This window comes from Nerophis lumbriciformis, linkage group LG21, assembly GCF_033978685.3.
Source record: "Nerophis lumbriciformis linkage group LG21, RoL_Nlum_v2.1, whole genome shotgun sequence".
Classification (NCBI taxonomy): domain Eukaryota; kingdom Metazoa; phylum Chordata; class Actinopteri; order Syngnathiformes; family Syngnathidae; genus Nerophis; species Nerophis lumbriciformis.
The window spans coordinates 28,147,667-28,162,555 of NC_084568.2; the positions used below are offsets into that span (position 1 = coordinate 28,147,667).

General features: G+C 36.1%; 1 protein-coding gene across 5 annotated transcripts in view; it reads left to right on the top strand.

The window, feature by feature from the left end:
* LOC133620883 (cytoplasmic dynein 1 intermediate chain 1) overlaps positions 1–14,889 on the top strand; it is a 140,082-nt gene that overhangs the window by 105,551 nt on the left and 19,642 nt on the right. For all 5 annotated transcript variants that reach the window (XM_061982511.2, XM_061982507.2, XM_061982508.2 and 2 more), the window contains 3 exons: positions 6,088–6,201; positions 7,601–7,734; positions 10,581–10,725. In XM_061982511.2, the coding sequence (XP_061838495.1) occupies positions 6,088–6,201; positions 7,601–7,734; positions 10,581–10,725 (393 nt within the window). The remainder of the gene's footprint in view (positions 1–6,087; positions 6,202–7,600; positions 7,735–10,580; positions 10,726–14,889) is intronic.

Genomic DNA, 14,889 nt, shown 5'->3' on the forward strand with positions numbered 1-14,889 from the left:
GCGGCACGCGGGTTATAAATGAATGGCGCTTATCAGCGTCATGCATGCCGTGATGGTACAGCATATAGCATCTACTACAACCAGCGTGCCTGATCAGCCACACGTTGTATGGTGTTTTCGCTTGCTCACGTAGGTGACAGCAAGGCATACTTGGTCAACAACCACACAGGTTACACTAACGGCTGCGGTATAAAAAAAACTATAACACTCTTACTAATAATGTGCCACACTGTGAACCCACACCAAACAAGAATGACAAACACATTTCGGGAGAACATCTGCACAGTAACACAACATAAACACAACAGGACAAATACCCAGAACCCCATGCAGCCCTAACTCTTCCGGGATACATTATACACCCCCCCTACCAAACCTCGCCCACCTCAACCGACGCACAGAGGGGGGGGGGGTTTGGTGGTAGCAGGGGTGTATAATGTAGCCCGGAAGAGTCAGGGCTGCATGGGATTCTGGGTGTTTGTTCTGTTGTTTTTATGTTGTGTTAAGGTGCAGATGTTCTCCCGAAATGTGTTTGTCATTCTTGTTTGGTTTTGGTTCAAAGTGTGGCGCATTATTAGTAAGAGTGTTAAAGTTGTTTTATTTGGTCACCGTCAGTGCAACCTGTGTGGCTGTTGACAAAGTATGCCTTGCTGTCACGTAGGTGTGCAAGCAGAAGATGTATATTGTATAACAAGTGTTGGGCTGGCACGCTGTTAATACAGATTGTAGAGAGCGACAAATGTTGTACCATCATGGCACGCCCTTATTATAGCTGTAAGGGTGAATATCGGTGAATATTAATCCCGGGAGTTTTCTGCGAGAGGCACTGAAATCCGGAAGTCTCTCGGGAAAATTGGGGGGTTCAGCAAGTAAGCTGCTGAGCCGCATCAGAGTGATCAAAGAGCCGCATGCGGCTCCGGAGCCGCGGGTTGCCGACCCCTGCACTAGGGGAACATATTCTAAGTAACAAAGACTTATTTTAATTTAGAGTTATTTGGTTCGGGTTAGGGGGTTAGGGCCAAGGTTAGAGGGTTAGGGTTATAATAAGGCCATGCCGAATAAGGCATTAATAAGTACTTAATAATGACTAGTTAAGAGCCAATATGTTACTAATTTGCATGTTAATAAGCAACTAATTAATGGTGAATATGTTCCCCATACTAAAGTGTTACCATGTTTTTTTTACCGGTGCACAAAATGAACCGTGCATGAACATCACCTTGTTCAAACAACAAAACCAACACAGTGCATAAACTCACAACAAATTACACACCTGCAAATTAGCCTGACTTCTGCTGTTGCCGTATCCGTAATACGCCTATAGGGAGAAGTTTTTATTTACACGATGAGTCGGGTGTGTCTTGACCTCCGCCGAACCCCTGAGCCCGACTCACTGAACCCCTAGGGTTCGATCGAACCCAGGTTAAGAACCACTGCCCTAACCCTAACAGTGAAACCTCGGTTTAACTTCTCAATTTACAAACTTTACAAAGAACTAATGAAGTGCGTAAATCGAGGTTCCACTGTGAATTAAAGGGGCCGAGAATGACGTACTTATGTAACACATGCACGCGCATTAGCTTTAGGTGTTGTTAGCTAATAATAGTCATTTGATAGCTCGCGTTAGCTGTCATTGAATGTAAATTCTATCATAACAACAACATGACAACAAATATGATTTAACAATTTTTTTGCCATGAATTAATCAAAAAACAAAACATGCATCAAATTAAATTCAGGTTTGGTTAAAAAAAAAAGTGAAAAAAAAATATTGTAACGGCGCGGCCTGCAAATCAAATTTTGCTCGGGGCCCATATTTATCCTGCATGCTTTTATATATGCATATTTTACAGTACATGCATATATATACATATTTTAAACTTAATTCCAATCATTCTTCTGGAGTTGATCTGTCTTAATTCTCCCACCCTGATGATAACTTGTTGTATGTACACAGTTATTAGACATGATGATGACACACTTTGTACTCTACATCTACGGACGTTGTGCTTCAAATGTGGAGGAATTTTTGGCACTAAGTTCTTATAAAAACATGAAGTCTTTCTTAAAAGATCCCATTAGTCCTAGTAACACAGCATATACACTACATGTATGTTACGTTATTCAACATTTCTAGGAACAAATCCAAATCATGACCTAACAGACTGTGTGTGTGCGTGTATGTGTGTGTGTGTGTGTGTGTGTGTGTGTGTGTGTGTGTGTGTTTGTGTGTGTGCGTGTGTGTGTGTGTGTGTCTGAGCCATATACTGTAGTGTAGTGTACAAGGGCAGCATGGTAATAATCACATTTTCAGGGTTATTCATTAATGGTAAGTGTGCCATAAAGTGGCTGCCAAATAAGGAGGCCCTGGCTCACGTGGTCTGCATGGAGCGTGCTGCTGATTGCTGAAAGGCTTCTTTGTGTGGCCCGGACACAAATCGATGAGTAGAGTCATGACGCCATGCTTTCACACTCCTGGAGATTTGATGAAGACTACATTTACACAGCAAGTAGTCGCTGATGTCATGGCAATTTACAACGGCTGTCACGCCTCAGTTACATGTGCTACTGAGGCGTATATATATATATATATATATATATATATATATATTTATATGTAATAATGCTAGTAACTTACACATGTTGAACATTGGTAATACTGTACATATATAGTATTAGGCTCCAACTGCACTTCAAGGATATATTATTCAGTTGTACTTGTGTGTACTGCTGTATTCTTACAGAAAGTGAAAAATAAATTATACAAAGTGAGAGATGAATGATATCAAGTGAGAAATAAATTATATAAAGTAAGAATTGAGAAATAAATTATATAAAGTGAGAATTCAACGATATAAAGGGAGAAATAAATTATATAAAGTGAGAAATGAATGATATAAATTGAGAAATAAATGATATAAAGTGAAAAATTAATCATATAAAGTGAGAAATAAATGATATCAAGTAAGAAATAAATTATATCAAGTAAATGATATCAAGTGAGAAATAAATGATATTAAGTGAGAAATAAATGATATAAAGTGAGAAATAAATGATATAAAGTGAGTAATAAATTATATAAAGTAAGAAATAAATGATTTAAAGTGAAAAATAAATGATATAAAGTAAGAAATAAATGATGTCATGTGGTAAATAAAGGATATCAAGTGAGAAATAAATGATATAAAGTGAGAAATAAATTATATCAAGTAAGAAATAAATTATATGAAGTGAGAAATAAATGATATCAAGTGAGAAATAAATGATTTGAAGTGAAGAATAAATGATATGAAGTAAGAAATAATTTATATCAATTGAGAAATAAATGATATCAAGTGAGAAATAAACAATATCAAGAGAGAAATAAACGATATCAAGTGAGAAATAAATGATTTGAATTGCAGAATAAATGATATGAAGTAAGAAATAATTTATATCAATTGAGAAATAAATGATATCAGGTGAGAAATAAATGATATAAAGTGAGAAATAAATGATATGAAGTGAGAAATAAATGATATGAAGTAAGAAATAGTTTATATCAATTGAGAAATAATTGATATCAAGTGAGAAATAAATGATTTGAAGTAAGAAATAAATTACAAAGTAAGAAATAATTGATATCAAGTGAGAAATAAATGATGTCAAGTGAGAAATAAATGATGTCAAGTGAGAAGTCAATGATATAAAGTGAGAAGTCAATGATATAAAGTGAGAAATAAATTATGTCAAGTGAGAAATAATTTATATCAAGAGAGAAATAAATGATATCAAGTAAAAAATACATCATAACAATTGACAAATAAATGATGTCAAGTGAGAAATAAATGATGTCAAGTGAGAAATAAATGATGTCAAGTGAGAAGTCAATGATATAAAGTGAGAAATAAATGATATCAAGTGAGAAATAAATGATATCAAGTAAGAAATAAATGGTATAAAGGAAGAAATAAATGATATCAAGTGAGAAATAAATGATATCAAGTGAGAAATAAATGATATCAAGTGAGAAATAAATGTTATCAAGTGAGAAATAATTTATATCAAGTGAGAAATACATGATATCAAGTGAGAAATAATGATATCAAGTGAAAAATAAATGATATAAAGTAAGAATTAAATGATATCAAGTGAAAAATAAACGATATCAAGTAAGAAATAAATTATATAAAGTAAGAAATAAATTATATTAAGTGAGAAATAAATGATTTAAAGTAAGAAATAAATTATATAAAGTGAGAAATAAATGATGTCAAGTGAGAAATAAATGATGTCAAGTGAGAAATAAATGATATCAAGTGAGAAATGAATGTCAAGTGAGAAATAAATTATGTCAAGTGAGATATAAATGATATAAAGTGAGAACTAAATGATATAAAGTGAGAAATAAATTATATAAGGTGAGAAATAATTCATATGAAGTGAGAAATAAATTATATGAAGTGACAAATAAATGATATCAAGTGAGAAATACATGATGTCAAGTGAAAAATAAATGATATCAAGTGAGAAATAAATTATTTGAAGTATGAAATAAATTATATCAAGTGAGAAATATTTTATATCAAGTGAGAAATAAATTATATAATGTAAGAAGAAAATGATATCAAGTGAGAAATACATGATATCAAGTGAGAAATAAATGATATAAATAGGTAGCTCGGTTGGTAGAGTGGCCGTGCCAGCAACTTGAGGGTCCAGGTTCGATTCCCACTTCCGCCATCCTAGACACTGCTGTTGTGTCCTTGGGCAAGACACTTTACCCAGCTGCTCCCAGTAAACCATACTGGTTTAAATGTAACTTAGATATTGGGCTTCACTATGTAAAGCGCTTTGAGTCACTAGAGAAAAAGCGCTATATAAATATAATTCACTTCACTTCACATATAAAGTGAGAAATAAATGATATCAAGTGAGAAATAAATGATATCAAGTGAGAAATAAATTATGTAAAAGTGAGAAATAAATGATATCAAATGAGAAACAAATGATATAAAGTGAGAAATAAATGATATGAAGTGAGACATAATCAATATCAAGTAAGAAATAAATGATAACAAGTGAGAAATAAATTATATAAAGTGATAAATAAATTATATCAAGTAAGAAATAAATTATATCAAGTGAAAAGTAAATTAAATAAAGTGAGAAATAAATGATATAAAGTGAGAACTGATTGATAAGAAGTGAGAAATAAATGATATGAAGTGAGAATTAAATGATATCAAGTAAGAAATAAATTATATAAAGTGAGAAATAAATTATATGAAGTGACAAATAAATGATATGAAGTGAGAAATAACTTATATCAAGTGAGAAATAAATGATATCAAAGGAGAAATAAATGATATCAAGTGAGAAATAAATGATTTCAAGTGAGAAATAAATGATATCAAGTGAGAAATAAATGATATCAAGTGAGAAATAAATTATGTAAAAGTGAGAAATAAATTATATCAAATGAGAAACAAATGATATAAAGTGAGAAATAAATGATATGAAGTGAGACATAATCAATATCAAGTAAGAAATAAATGATAACAAGTGAGAAATAAATTATATAAAGTGATAAATAAATTATATCAAGTAAGAAATAAATTATATCAAGTGAAAAGTAAATTAAATAAAGTGAGAAATAAATGATATAAAGTGAGAACTGATTGATAAGAAGTGAGAAATAAATGATATGAAGTGAGAATTAAATGATATCAAGTAAGAAATAAATTATATAAAGTGAGAAATAAATTATATGAAGTGACAAATAAATGATATGAAGTGAGAAATAACTTATATCACGTGAGAAATAAATGATATCAAAGGAGAAATAAATGATATCAAGTGAGAAATAAATGATTTCAAGTGAGAAATAAATGATATCAAGTGAGAAATAAATGATATCAAATGAGAAATAAATGACAAAGGGGAATCATCCCACACTGCAGATATGTTTTTTTGACCATCACAGCTCATTTGTTAAATGATTTTTGGGAAGAGGTATTGACCATGTTGTTATGTCTGGATGTACTTTGGAGACAATTGTGATGTCACCTTTGATTGATTGATTGATTGATTGATTCGTGTATGCAGCACCCTGTGTACTCAGTGAAGGTGGTGGGCACCCAGAATGCCAACAACCTGATCAGCGTGTCAACAGACGGCAGGATGTGCTCCTGGAGCCTGGACATGCTGGCTCAGCCTCAGGTACGCTGGTTTGGTGGATGCATTCCTAGCCCCTTCCTGCTCCGTCACTGATAAGATTGTTCAGCGCAACTTTCCCTAGAATTCCTGTTGTCCGCAACTTTAGTGCTGACTGGGGACATAGCCGCGCTAGAACCTTTGACAGTACTACCATTTTAAATGAAAACAATCCAAAAACCGTGACTGATAACTGCACTTTGATCAACTCAGGGACAGACTGGTGCTAGCTTAAATGCTAAGATGAATTCAAGTTCCTGTTCATATAAACGGGAGATAAAGACATTTGTGATATTTGAACTTGCAAGCAGGACTCTCTTACAACACAGTGACATGGTGCCTTTAAGGACCGCTGAACAGAGGAGGACGCCACAGCGCCTGCCAGTAAAGCATAAGAAAAAAAACATGCAAAATATGGACTGACTTGTTAAAAACATGTCAAGTTTTCAGAACATGTAAAAGTACTTTGCATGGCGATAATATTGATCATTGTGATCATTTTGGTGATTGGAAATGTTCATGTGTGACGCAGGAGCACTCATGCTTCCGTTTCACGACGCTCTGAAATGGATCTTTTCATTGTGTTGAATTTGGTATTTTGCACTAAAACAAGATTGAATAATTTGTTTTAGCACAAAATACAGCAAATTACATTTTAGTTTGCATAAAAAAGTATAAAAATCATTCCACATTCTGAAGTGAATAAAATAAAATCGGGCTTGCATTATGGATCATATTAATCATAAATGAATTATAAATCATATATGAATTATAAATCATCCATCCATCCATTTTCTACCGCTTATTCCCTTCGGGGTCGCGGGGGGCGCTGGAGCCTATCTCAGCTACAATCGGGCAAAAGGCGGGGTACACCCTGGACAAGTCGCCACCTCATCGCAGGGCCAACACAGATATATCAATCATATATGAATTACAAATCATATTAATCATATATGAATTATACATCATATAAATCGTATATGAATTATAAATCATATTAATCATATATGAATTATAAATCATATTAATACATATGTAATGTACAATCAGGTGTACCCCAGTATTAATCTAATGTACAATCAGGTGTACTCCAGTATTCATCTCATGTACAATCAGGTGTACCCCAGTATTCATCTCATGTACAATCAGGTGTACCCCAGTATTCATCTCATGTACAATCAGGTGTACCCCAGTATTCATCTCATGTACAATCAGGTGTACCCCAGTATTTATCTCATGTACACCCCAGTACTGTCACATTGATGCCATATTTGCAAAGGGACATATAAACAAAAAACTTCACACGGTAACACAATAACTATGACGTGTGTGCGTGTTCGTGTGCGTGCGTGCATGCGTGCGTGCGTGCGTGTGTACGTGTGTGTGTGTACGTGTGTGTGTGTAGGAGACTATGGAACTAGTGTACAATAAATCCAGACCAGTGGCAGTGACTGGCATGGACTTCCCCACTGGAGATGTCAACAATTATGTGGTGGGCAGCGAAGAGGGCACCGTCTACACTGCATCTAGACATGGCAGGTCAGAGGACAGACACACACACACACACACACACACACACACACACACACACACACACACACACACACACACACACACACACACACACACACACACACACACACACACACGGAACATGCTGATGGAGGTGTACAGGTACCAATCATCTTTTCAAAAGTGTTACAAAAAGGGCAAAAAGTCAGTTTGTCATTCATGTTTGCACTCAGTCAATTGTGTGTCACTGAGGAACCAGATGAGAAATAAAAGAATGAGTACGTCATTGTGGGGACCGGGGCCACACACTCGAGTCAACCTAGTCTGCAATATACTACTTAAAGGGGACCTGTGATTAATGTAGTCTTTTCTGACATATAAATGTTGGATACTCCTGTTAAACAATGCCCTGTACATACAGTACTGTATATACACTGTATGAACTGTATATACACTGTATGTACTTTTTATACACTATGTACTGTATATACACACACTGTATGTACTGTATATACATAGTATGTACTGTATATACACTGCATGAACTGTATATACACTATGTACTGTATATACACTGTATATACTGCATGAACTGTATATACAGTATATACTGTATACAGTATGTACAGTATATACTGTATATACAGTTCATGCAGTATATACAGTGTATATACAGTACATAGTGTATATACAGTTCATGCAGTGTATATACAGTACATACTGTGTATATACAGTACATACAGTGTGTGTGTATACAGTACATAGTATATACTGTATATACATTGTATGTACAGTACATGCAGTATGTACAGTACTTACAGTACATACTGTGTACAAACAGTACATACAGTGTATATACAGCGCATACAGTGTATATACAGTACATACAGTGTGTATATACAGTACATACAGTGTATATGCAGTACATACATGGTATGTACTGTATACTGTATGTACTGCATATACACTGTATGTACTGTATATACACACTGTATGTACTGTATATACACTGTATGCGCTGTATATACACTGTATGTACTGTTTGTACACAGTATGTACTGTAAGTACTGTACATACTGCATGTACTGTAAATGCAGCTTCTAGCGGCAGCCTGAAAGACGTGATACTTTGTAACACACAGAAATACTGCAGCACATAGAAATACTGCAACACGTAGAAATACTGCGAACATGAAGAAATACTGCAACACATATAAAAACTGCAACACATAGAAATACTGCAACACAAAGAAATACTGTAATATATATATAAATACTGCAACACATAGAAATGCTGCAACATATAGAAATACTACAACATATAGAAAATACTGCAACACGTAGAAATACTGTAACACATAGAAATACTGCAACACAGAAATACTGCAACACATAGAAATACTGGAACATATAGAAATATTGCAACACATACAAAATACTGTAATATATAAATATAAATAGAAATACTGCTACACATAGAAATACTGCAACACGTAGAAATACTGCAACATATAGAAATACTTCAACACAGAAATACTGCAACACGTAGAAATACTGCAACATATAGAAATACTGCAACACATAGAAATACTTCAACACAGAAATATTGCAACACGTAGAAATACTGAAACATGTAGAATTACTGCAACACAGAAATACTGCAACATATAGAAATACTGCAATCTATAGAAATACTACGACATATAGAAATACTGCAACACATAGAAATACTGCAACACAGAAATACTGCAACACGTAGAAATACTGAAACATGTAGAATTACTGCAACACAGAAATACTGCAACATATAGAAATACTGCAATCTATAGAAATACTACGACATATAGAAATACTGCAACACATAGAAATACTGTAACACAGAAATACTGCAACACAGAGAAATACTGCAACATATAGAAATAAACAAATAAACAAAAGGGAAAAAAGTCAGTTTGTCATTCTTGTTTGCACTCAGTCAGTTGTGTGTCACTGAGGAACCAGATGAGAAATAAAAGAATGAGTACGTCATTGTGGGGACCGGGGCCACACACTCGATTCAACCTAGTCTGCAATATACTACTTAAAGGGGACCTGTGATTAATGTAGTCTTTTCTGACATATAAATGTTGGATACTCCTGTTAAACAATGCCCTGTACATACAGTACTGTATATACACTGTATGAACTGTATATACACTGTATGTACTTTATATACACTATGTACTGTATATACACACACTGTATGTACTGTATATACACTGCATGAACTGTATATACACTATGTACTGTATTTACACACGGTATGTACTGTTTATACACTGTATGTACTGTATATAAACTGTATATACTGTATGCACTGTATCTTAACTGTATGTACTGTATATACACTGTATGTACTGTACATACAATGTGTATACACTGTATGTACTGTATATACACACTATGTACTGTAAATACACTGTATGAACTGTTTGTACTGCAAATACACTGTATGTACTGTATATACACTGTATGTACTGTTTGTACACTGTATGTACTGTAAGTACTGTACATACTGCATGTACTGTAAATGCAGCTTCTAGCGGCAGCCTGAAAGACGTGATACTTTGTAACACACAGAAATACTGCAGCACATAGAAATACTGCAACACATCAGAAATACTGCAACACGTAGAAATACTGCAACATATACAAATACTGCAACACATATAGAAATACTGCAATATATAGAAATACTGCAACACAAAGAAATACTGCAACATGTAGAAATTCTGCAACATATAGAAATACTGCAACACATAGAAATTCTGCAACACATACAAATAGACCCCCAGTCATCTTGGATCATCTGTTGTCCTCGTTTTCCTCTTTTAGCAAGGCAGGGATCTGTGAGATGTTCGAGGGCCACCAGGGGCCCGTGACAGGGATCAGTTGCCACAACGCTGTGGGCGCCGTGGACTTCTCCCATCTTTTTCTCACTTCCTCTTTCGACTGGACCGTCAAACTTTGGAGCACCAAGGTGCGTACTTCTAGTCCACAACAAAGATGACTTATTTGTCGGATGACCCGTGTGCGCGTGCGTGTTTGTGTGTGTGTGTGTGTGTGTGTGCGTGTGTGTGTGTGTGTGCGCAAACAGACCTCAAGCAAAGGCTCACATGTTCATATTTGTAACGTTTAGCAATAATGCTACATGCTAACACTCCAAGTCTGCCACTAGCGGAAGGTGTTCTCTATGTTGTTGTTGTTGGCGGAAGTAGCAACAGTTGCAATGCACTCTGGGAAATCAATGCGCCCTGAGAAGGAGTTACAATAATGCTTAAAATGGACATGATATCACCAATTTGCTTGTTACTACATGACACACATGCTTACAGCGTATACACTATTTTTCAGACCATAGGGCGCAGCAGATTATAAGGCGCATTAAAGGGCTCATGCAATGATTAGTTTTTTACATGTAAAATACTTCCTGGTGGTCTACATAACATGTCATGGTGCTTCTTTGCTCAAAATGTTATGTTTTACACACCATCTTCAAGACGCTTTCTGCGGCGTTTTGTGGGCACTCTTATCTACGTGCCTCCACTTTGACAGCGTATTCTCTCTGTTAGCCATGTGCTAGTTTTTAGCGCTTCCATAGTGAGTCTACTGACAGATATACGTTGGACGTGTACGCCACTTTGTATTAGAAATGGCAACAGCAGAGAATGAATGCCCCACAACAAGAGGATAGAGAAAAAGGAGGAACTTATTGACTACGTGCGGACTACGATGGTGGACGCGCTCAAATTTTCAGGACTTATGCAGATCCCAAATACACATCAGCAGGTACCAATAGGTAAGAAAACAAACAAAACGTCAGATAATATGTCTGCCAATAGGTGCCATTTTGGGGTCCTTATACACACACCATAATAATACCGTATGGTGAAGCACAGTACGTCTGACTACGGTAGCAATCCATCAAGTGGTGTGGCTTCTTAGCTTACCAAAGTCATACCAAAACATTCTGACAGATTTTTGAGCGCTGTGTGTAATGTTCTATATTCTCAATGGAACATCATTTTTGGTGTTGCCTGTTGGCGTCATTTATTGAACAGGCATCAACCTGCAGTCCACACGTATCCCTTATGTGTGACTGCCATCTTCCGGTCACACTTATCATTACACCGTGTACCAAATAAAATTGCTTCAAGGTCGGTAAGCACAAGCAGAATGAATACGTACATTAGGCGCACCAGGTTATAAGGCGCACTGTCCATTTTGGAGATAATTAAAGTATTTTAAGTGTGCCTTATTGTCTGAAAAATACGGTATATAAAACGGTGTTGGAGGTTTTCAGAAGGCTTCGTAGGCCTGCATTGTTAGTCGCCTCTTACTAGCATATTTTTACTCTATAGACCAGTGATTTTCAACCACTGTGCCGCGGCACACTAGTGTGCCGTGAGATATTGTCTGGTGTGCCGTGGGAAATTATGCAACTTCTCCTAATTGGTCCAAAAAATATTTTTTGCAAATCAATAATCATAATAATGTGCCGTTGTCTAGTGCCTGTGCTGTGTAGAGCTTGGCAGGATAATCTTGTAATACTCCATACCAGCAGGTACTTCATTGCTTTGTAGAAGTCGGAACGCGTCGAGGATGGTTTGTCGTGATCCCAATGTGCAGAGCACAGCGGGAGACAGCGTGCAGGTAAAAAGGTATGTAACGCTTAAACCAAAAAATAACAAGGAAAGTCCCACTAGGAAAAGGCACTGAACATAGGAATGGCCATGTAAAACAAAAGTAAAACTGAACTGGCTACAAAGTCAACAAACACAGAATGCTGGACGACAGCAAAAACTTACAGCATGTGGAGCAAAAACGACGTCCACAAAGCACATCCCGTACATGACATGACAATCAACAATGTCCCCACAAAGAAGGATAGCGTACGCACAACTTAAAGAGTCTTGATTGCGAAAACAAAGCAGGTGCGGGCAATAGCACTCAAAGGAAGGCGTGAAGCTGCTACAGGATAACACCAACAAAACAGGAAGAGTCACCAAAATAACAGCGCAAGACCGGAACTAAAGCACGACACACAGGAAACAACAACAAACTCAAAATAAGGCACGACAACCTGGTGGAGTTTCATTGTTTAACCTTTTCTGCTGGTGGTGTGCCTCCGTATTTTTTTAATGAAAAAAATGTGCCTTGGCTCAAAAAAGGTTGCAAAACACCGCTATAGACCGTACAGAAAAGAGTGTGTGTGTTCTTGTCTCACTTTAAGGTCCTGGATGATCCTCAAACCCTAAAAAAACATCCCTGAAGTTTTAGACTTAGACTTTCTTTTTAGACTTTTTAGTTTTCTTTTAGGGTTTGAGGATCAAGGATTCGATTGATCAGATTTTTTTTTGCTTTTGTAACTTGGAACTTTTTGTGATGATTTTGAACAAGCTCAGGTGTTACAAAAAGTGACATTTAGTGGTCCAACTTTAAACATCCTGTCAGCAGATGAAATCAAGTGAAGCAAGTCTGAACAGAGCAAGTATTGCATTTGTTTATATTTTAGTTCACCAAAATGCTTGAGTGACAGCCATTATTCAGTCTCACGTTGGTGGTGGTAAGCTCCCTGAGGTATAGACTGAGGGGAAACATCCTTGGCTGGTACATCATAATAGTACTACGGACAGCAGGAAGACGTGTATGAACAACATTCAGAAAAGTGCTGACTTTTCAGTAAACCTGAGATGAAAAATGGTGCTGTGGTCTGAGCAGTTCTTGGGACATATTTTCGTTGCTAAAGGGCAAAAATGGGAGAGGTGTTCGACTTCACCATCATAAAAACTCCGATTCATGGATTCTCTTCTTTTCTCCCACTTTTTGGTGCACACTACTGCCACCTACAGGACTCCAACTTACACATATCTTATATTTTCCGGACTGTAGGCCGCTACTTTTTTTCGTATGTTTTACAGCTAATGTATGGATCTTTCTTGTGTTATTGTTTGAAAATGTACTTCCTGTTTCGTGCCTAGAACCGGAAGTATAAGTCCCGCTTTGTCTACTATTTGTCCATAGCGTTTCTACTCGTTTGGATTCAGCATTCATCACTCCAAGCAACGTTTGTAAGTTTTACAATATAACTAAAACAATTCTTACTGACTAAACCGTCCTATGTGTGATGTGTGTAAATGGGTTTCCATGCATATTTGTACGTGCTATCGTAATGTAATCAAGCTAGCGTTTTTTGTTTTTTTTTCCAACTTTTTTTATTGGCATTTTCAAACAGACAGAAAAAAGTACAAGTCAAAACAGTACAATTTTAAAGGCAGTAAATGATTCACACCCTTTCCCTTAAAACCCAAACCACCCACCCACCCTCCCACCCCACTCAGGTCCCACTAACGAGGGACAAATGGCGCAATTGTGTAACAAGTAAGACGACAAAGACAGACACATTCTCTCACACACACACACACACACACATACGCGGCCAGAGACAGACAGATATATATATATAAAATAAAATAAAATATATATATATAATAATAAAATAAAATAAAAATTAATAATAATAATAATAATATATAATAAAATAGAAAATAGAATAAAATAATACTAATAAATAAAAGGGAGATTATTCCTCATCTGCGTCTGGGCATAGGTCAAGAGAGTTGACATACAGCAAAAAAGGGCTCCATGAGCTTTCAAATGCTTGAACCGAGCCCTTTAGCGAAAACCTAAGTTTTTCCAGTTTTAGATTGTAGAGAACCTCTCTAATCCAACGGCCGTGTGATGGGGGGCGAGCCATCTTCCAATTAAACAAGATCAATCGCCTGGCCAGCAAGGTCGTAAAAGCAACAGCGCGTTTTAGTGGTACCGGGCACATGTTATCGGGGCATACGCCAAAAATGGCTGATAATGGGTTGGGAGTCAAGCTAGCGTTTTTAGCATTAACTAATATGCTAACCCGTTTATGAGTGTCCGTGTTAGTATTATTAACTTACAATGGTATTATTTTTGTATTGTTTTAGTTTTACAAATTCCTCATTAAATTCACCAAAATATCACCGTGGAGTAATTGAGTCTGTTTAGCTGATTGGAGAGCTAGCTTGCGCAGCTAGTGGGTCCATGACCATGACTTCTGTTTTGTTTGATCAGCCGTTTTAGTTCCGTGTTACAGACACTGTTTGGAAAC